The sequence below is a fragment of the Triticum aestivum genome, chromosome 1A (assembly GCF_018294505.1).
Source record: "Triticum aestivum cultivar Chinese Spring chromosome 1A, IWGSC CS RefSeq v2.1, whole genome shotgun sequence".
Classification (NCBI taxonomy): Eukaryota; Viridiplantae; Streptophyta; class Magnoliopsida; order Poales; family Poaceae; genus Triticum; species Triticum aestivum.
Window position 1 is genome coordinate 157,178,511 of NC_057794.1, and position 7,135 is coordinate 157,185,645.

At 43.6% G+C, this 7,135-nt stretch overlaps 1 protein-coding gene across 3 annotated transcripts; it reads right to left on the reverse strand.

Moving 5' to 3' along the window:
* Positions 1-5,540, reverse strand: LOC123042046 (uncharacterized). Of its 3 annotated transcripts, XR_006418697.1 has the most exons (13): positions 5,284-5,540; positions 4,284-5,185; positions 3,063-3,215; positions 2,753-2,892; positions 2,445-2,645; positions 2,227-2,304; positions 1,993-2,109; positions 1,491-1,887; positions 1,184-1,379; positions 931-1,029; positions 532-788; positions 317-392; positions 1-210 (listed from the first exon to the last, which is right to left on the reverse strand). XR_006418697.1 is itself a non-coding variant. In XM_044464580.1 (6 exons), exons 3-6 carry the CDS (start codon positions 3,852-3,854, stop codon positions 2,101-2,103), a joined length of 744 nt encoding a protein of 247 aa, XP_044320515.1. In that variant the 5' UTR covers positions 3,855-4,121; positions 4,284-5,185; positions 5,284-5,540; the 3' UTR covers positions 1,693-2,100. The 3 variants fall into 3 exon arrangements, 1 of the variants encoding a protein (XP_044320515.1); XR_006418696.1 differs by lacking the exons at positions 1-210; positions 317-392; positions 532-788; ... (2 more) ...; positions 2,445-2,645; positions 2,753-2,892 and adding an exon at positions 3,351-4,121 and having other exon boundaries at positions 1,693-1,887; XM_044464580.1 differs by lacking the exons at positions 1-210; positions 317-392; positions 532-788; ... (2 more) ...; positions 2,445-2,645; positions 2,753-2,892 and adding an exon at positions 3,351-4,121 and having other exon boundaries at positions 1,693-2,109.
* Between the last annotated feature and the right edge of the window lie 1,595 nt (positions 5,541-7,135).

The window sequence follows — 7,135 nt, forward strand, 5'->3', positions numbered from 1 at the left end:
GGATACATGCTGATATGCCGTAAAATCAGTTGTGGTGCCTTCGCGAGGGTGGCGCGCGAGTGATCGTAAGCACATTGCATGAAGTCATGCTTAGAGAACATGGAACGAGGTCTTGATGAATTCAAGTACATCTGATGGGACGAGCGAGATGTTGTCCTTTAGTCGCATGACGTCATACAAGAGGGTGTGTCGGTGCAACTCCAAGTTTTCCTGTGAGCAAAAAAAGAAATCCAACAAAAAAAGCGTTCATGCTGGATGATAAATTGCACGAAAAAATAAATGGCTGCAAAAGGAGTCTTGATTGTGATGGGCGTACCTTGTTTAGTGACTTCACGAGCTTCTCGCCATCGAAAATTTTGGATAAGAAAGTCACACAAAGCCCAGATTCCTCGCTGTGCACATAAGACATAAGAAAAAAAGGTTTCAGCTGGACATTTTTTTGTACAAAAAATGCATGAAAAAACATGTGTGAATCTGAAAATAATCTACATAGGTGACCGTGCAACTAGTAAAAGGGAAAAAAGAAAAAACCTAGTAAAATTGTCCTCCATGATCATGGGGAAGTCCCTGGTCCATCTTTCTGTTTTGTAGGGCCAGTTGGAGTAGAAGTGCCTCGCACACAAGAACAACCCATCAAGGATTTTCCCGGTTGCGTACTCGTGCAACCTGATGCTTTCGTTGCTGAAACCAGTCGTGCCAATGAGTGGGTCTAGAACGGTAATCTTTTTCTTTGTGAAATCAAAGGCGTATAGGCACCACCCCAATGGTAGAATGGCAGGAGCATAAAACTGTTGAATAAAAAATGAGTAAGTTCAATAAAACATGCGTAAAATTGGGTTAGCTCATCGTATGGGTGGTCAAAAACATGAGAGGTTCCGGGCGTGCCTTTAGGGTTGGTAAGAACACATGTCAAAAAAGAGATGAACTAACCATACGACAAGATACAACTTTGAATGACATGGGATCTTGCTTGAATTGTTACTGGATAGACCTAATTGTTGTTAGCTCTCCATCGGCAATCGCAAAGGTCTTTTTTAGGTCGTAGAGCATGGGACATGCAAAAAAATAAAGAGGAAAACGAAAAAAGGGGAGTTAGACATAATCAGCTAATAAAAATAAAAATGTTGAGCATTGAAAACCGATGGAGTATAGATAAATAAAACTGGCAAGTGGCTGGTCTTACATCAAAGTCTGGCTCCATGGATTTTCTCCACCTCAGCCCAGGTTCATCGCAGTTTAGCGTTGCGTCGATCTGGCCGAACCGCCGCATAATGACTGCGCACATCTCATGACTCATCGGTTGACCCTTAATAAGCTGGTCAGCAATGTGTGTCCTGGTCATGTATATTAGCCTTGGGCACTTGTGGATGACCCAGACCCTGCATTTAAAAAAAGTGCAAAAAAATCTCAATATATAATGACCGTCTGATGAGCACAATTGGTGATCTGATGCAGATGGACAAGTGTTCCAGAACAGATTGATATACTACCTAGACAATGTACACTCTGCTGCGCTAGCAAACCAATCCTTTATAGCTGAACATGCAATTGCTGACGGGGCAGATGGCACGGAACCAGCTGACCAAGGATCGCGTGCCATGTTAGCTCCAGCTAGCAGGATTTTCTCAGTGTGTTCATAAAAACTCTGGCCAAAAGTAATCGAGCCTTGGCATCCATCTGGGTGTTTGTCTGCATATAAGATTATTAACTCTGATATGATATCACTAGCAAACTGTGCCGCGGCCTTTGATTCAGCGCATGAAGCATCCAGGTTATTGCGGTGCGAATGACTTGTCTTCCCTTTGCTATACGGAGGACAAATATCATTGTCATCTTCAAATGAGGGCTGCTGGATACATATTCTCTTCATGTTTGGTTCACCCGTGCCTGAATCGTATCACATAAAAAAAGTGACTACTGTTGATGATTATGGGATGGTATGGAGGAAGGGATACACCAAAAATGGGCCAAGAGAAAACATGACGACTAAACTGTGTGTGCCGGATGTAGTTGATCCAACAGAGTGCCGACTGCTCGATGGTGTTGTACCTAGCTCCTTGCGCTTCCCAGGCACTAGACTGTGGCTATTAGAATGAGTTGTCAAGCAAGCTGGTGATTCAGGGGTCGTCGAAAAAGGGAAAATAGATGTCAGGAACACTTACTAGAGCTCAAAAAATGTGTTGGTACTAAACCACTGTATGGAAACCTAAAAAACAAAACACTTACCATCCGCATGTACTGCAGGCGGCAAGCTAGCACCCAAAGAACGGATTGGTGGGACATTGACAGGTGTATGTGATGCACCTATATGATCATTTGGGCAACATGAAACTGGTTAACACGGTTAACGGGTAGAATAATCTATATTTCTAAAAAGGCTAACTGGTTAACACGGTTAACGGGCCAAAAAAGGCTAAAAACGACGTAACGGTACAGGGTCGTACCAGCAATTGCAATGTCTCGCAATGCATGAGTTTCATGCCCAGGGGTGTTGAAGTTACTCGGTAAAACCCATCGGCTAAACTAATCATTATCTTGTCTGCAAAAGCAACCATCACGTCGCATGATGCCTGCTGCAATTCGAACATGTTGCGCATGGCACGAGCATTGTGTTCTCTCAGATAAATTGCTACCGGGTGTGAGAACTGCAGAATAAAACATGGACAGGCAGTTAAAAAAAGTAGTGACTGAAAATGATTTGCTGGTCATTATGTTGGATGTTGGGATGAGGGTGCGAAAAATGATTACTTACAAGGCTCGGATACCGGGCACGAAGATGGTTTGCAAAGTCAGCAGGGCCTTTCCTAGCTGTGCCCTGCCTGTTTGAGTTGGGTGCCGCGCTTGAATTGTACCTTGTAGCATTTGATCTGGTGTCCTGAACATGTGGCTCTTCTGGCCGAGCAACCGGTTTGGTGAGGGATGCCGCATTATGTAAATGCGAGAGTAACCGTTGTTAAGAAAAGTGGTCATCGATTGCATAGTAAGGATGACTCGAAAAACAACTGAGTGACCCTATCATCTTGGAAAAAAATACAAAAAAAATTGCGAGTCCCCCGGCATACCCTGGAGATTGAAAATGCTGGTTCACCACTTTGACTGCAACTGAGCGCCTCTATCATCTTGCGGGTGATGTCATAATCGAAAACACAGACCCTGGGCGTCGAAGGGTCTCGAGGAGTTAGCTGACCCAGGTCCAAATTGTCGAGCACAAAAACCTGATGAGGGGTGATAAGAAAAATGTCAGAACTTCTCTTATCAACATGGACCTATGGTATATCACGACAGAATGCATGCCATTGTCAGAACTTTTTTTGCAACAAACAAGAAAAATAGGACACATTTCATTTCACCTGTAGGAACAGATGGCAACCCACAAGATGTATAGTTGAGTGCCATGTCTGAAGATCAGTCTTCAGCTTTCGGACAGCGCTTAACAGGTGCTCGATGACAAATTCACACCAATCAAATTGACTGATCTCTAAAGTTGTGTTCAGTGCACCCCAGTAGTCTACGCTGGTGTAGTCATTCTTCGACGAAGGACATAGCAAATGCCCGAAAATAAAAATGACAGCGGCAATTTTGAACATCTCTATGGCGATGCTAGGCGAGTCTTCCTGGATGTCTTTCAACATTATGGCCTCTACAGCTTTTAGGCTATGTGTTCCCTTGTCACTAAGCTCTTCTGCAAATTTCTTGTACTCAATGCATGCCTCCGACAAGTCACATGGATATGATGATATCCTTTTCCCACCTATTGGAAACCCAAAAACATTGTTGACATCAGCTGCTGTGAACTTGATTGAACGCCCTTCATCTATGGTGATTACGCATGTGTCTGCATCCACCCTCTCCATGAGGAACGAACTGAATTTCAGGTTCAGCTTCGGCAGGGACCTGAGTGACAGCACGCCTTCAAACCAATCTCTGCTATCAACTTCCTCTTGAACTGTCCAAACTGGGAGAATATGTTGCACAGCTTTTGGACTGAAATCCTAGATGTAACTACGCCTGGGCCTACGGCGGATGCGAACTCCCAGTTATCTGTGACCTGTAAATCAGACGCCTCTAGGTCTACATTGCTTTCCATGCCGGCCAACGACACCGATGTGATGAGGTGCGCACTACAGATTGAACAGAAGATACAAGATGGATCTGGTAAATCAAATGGCTTTCTATAATAATCTGTACTAAACTCGAGCATTTCAATGGATCCCTACTGCTACAGATGAATATTTTTTGCAAATGCGAGTGTGATACAGAGAGTTGGATTTTCCTTTACATACCTGCCTCCTGTTCTTGCTTGAATCCTTGCTGCCTCCTCTTCTTGCTTGAATCCTCGACTTGCAGGGCTGAACCCGTTTGCTTAAGTGGCTGGTGCCATGGATACAATGCAAGCTTCAGCGCTGGTAGGGGGAGGAAGGAGATGCCGAGATGGTGTGCGGTGAGTGAGGCAGAAAAGCAGGGGAGATGGCTCGCACCGCTCCCTTCTAGTTTTAGCACGCGTTCTATTTACTGCTAGGTGATGGTGGTTGTGTGCACAGTTGGCGACAGAGTTAACACCCGACCTGACTAGTCAACACAATTTACTACGTCCAGCAAGTAGATATCACCAATCAAGCAAAAAGTGGGGCCTCTCTCTGACTATGTCAACATTTTTACGCTGGCTAGACTGATTAGCGTGTCCATCCGATGATGCATATAATCATACATTGATGAGCTGGTTATTAATAAACATAAACTTGAAGCATACACTGACAAGCTTTTGCATGCTAACTCGATGACCCATTAACGACCTAATCAAGAGGCTCAGTGACTCGCAACTAGAACTAGAGGGAAAGGATTACAGTGGATAATTGGAAAACATATGTCTACGATTAGAACGGATAGCGTGCTTGATAGTAGCTCATCACACCCGTGAAAGGATGGTCAGGGTGAAGATCATGTTGATCACCATGAGGCAGATAACGAGCCAGTCGCGGCCTCCCCTGGCCTGTGCTTGCTCAGTCCGCGGCTGCCTGACGATCTCGGGTGCCTGCTCCGGCTGCGTCTGCGTAGCATGTCCAGCCATGCCTTGGCTCGAACCTTGGACACCGTATGGGTCTCCATACCTCAGGCGAGCTTCCCTCCGCCGAATGATTCCGGCGTAAACATCTTCCCACCTGAACCAGCCGCACTTGTCTGGGCCCTGCTCAGCCCCATGCCGCAAAAAACACAAACAAAAATGTGAGACTTCATTTATCGATTTTCCCATGGAACTTCTTGTGGACATGGATGAAAACTTACACTGTCGATCGGGCGCTTGTAGAAGCGCCTCCCCTCGTTCGGCCCTTCTTTGCTACAGATGTTTGTCTCCACCCTGACCTCCTGGCAATCAGGGCACATGATGAGCGGCAGGTGTTGGCGTCTATCTCTGGAACGAACTGAGGAAGAAGAAGCCGCCATTGCTGCGCTTCCAAGCTATTCACTGATGAGAGCTGAGAGGAGAAGAAGGATTAGGCTGCTGTTCTCCGGCGGTATAAATAGAGCATTTCCCCAACGGTCTGATCGTCAGACCCAACGTTCGGATTCCAAACGGCTAGCTCATCGGCTTATCTCTAAACATGGGAGCGTGAGCTTGCCCATGTTCGTCAGTGAGTGGATTAGCTGCTAGCACTGCATGCACATAATGGGTGGATCGATGGCACGTCTAACCAGCCTGCCATGCATTTTCGTCAGTCCTTGAATGCTACTGTACGAAAATACAGAATACGGTGTGGCATATATCCTTGCTAGCTTGAATACATGTCATTAAATGCGTTGGTGCAGCTGCTAGATGCGATTACAGACGACTAGGATACCGAGCTGCATGGAGCTCGTCCGCCAAACGGCATTTTCGGAATATGAGCAGTCTTTTTTTTTTGCAATCAATTCAAGTGGGCAAAGAAATACTGACAAGATATATATTAACCAGCTAGCAAAGAAAGGTCACAAAATACTCATGCATTGAGTTCAAAATTTCATGAATCAAATGCCCCAACAACATATCATCCATATCCACCAAACAGATCACACCTATATTGTAAAAAGAGTTAAATACGCTGGAGGTGCCTCAACTTGTCTTGCACGGTCAGTTTAATACCTAAAGTTACAAAATACATGAAAGTGGTGCTCGAACTTGTTCGCACATACGAATATGGTGCCTCCATCCGTATCCGAATGAACGTCCAGCCCACAATGGCTGAGAGTTGGAAGGCGCTGGGTGGCCCGAGCGTGAGGATTTTTTTACAAGACCCCCTCATATTTTTTTTAGTCATGCATGTAAATCTCATGAATTAGAAATTAGAAAAAAATGTGATACAGGATCGAACCCTCATTGTCACAGATTGCATTGTACGCAAAGGTTGTCCACCGTGCCATACATAGCTCAGTAAATATTGAGGTCGAACTCTATGTATTGCATCGCTATGCATAAAGTAACTTTGGAGCACGGGCTGTGTCCTATTTTTTTGAAGTTCAAAAAAACAGATATTTTACAGCTAAAAAATTTCTGAATGTTTTTGTACATGCACACATAGAAGTGTAATATATCCTTGTGAATTTTCATTAATATATGTCCTTGTATGTGAGAGATAAAAAAGACAAATACATGCAAATATTGGCTTGTTTTTTTGGCCGTGATGTTTTTTTTTCAGGATATAATATAACATAATTTCAAATGAAATTTGAAAGTCACTTAGGGCACATGCATACATTTTTGTGTGAAAACAATCAACTCTTTTTGAAACTTTTAAGTGACAGATTTTAGCCTATAAAAAATTGTGCTCAGTGGCCACCATGCTCTAAAAATCCTCTTTGGTTGCTATGTACCTCTTCAAGCGATTCTTATTTATATATGGCACTTCTATGGACCTGCAGAAACTTTATTTGATTTTTCAAGTTCTTTATTTTTATTTTTCACACTATTTTTTCCGTTCAAGAAAAAAATGTATGAAAAAATACGACTGCCATAAACTTAAAGAAAGTGTTAGTGCATTTGAAAAAAGTTCAGCATGTATTAAAAAATTAAAGTGTGCATTTAAAAAATGTTTGTCTCGCATTACAAAATTGGCAATGGGTATTTAAAAAGAGTTCAACGTGTATTAAAATTATTCTGTAA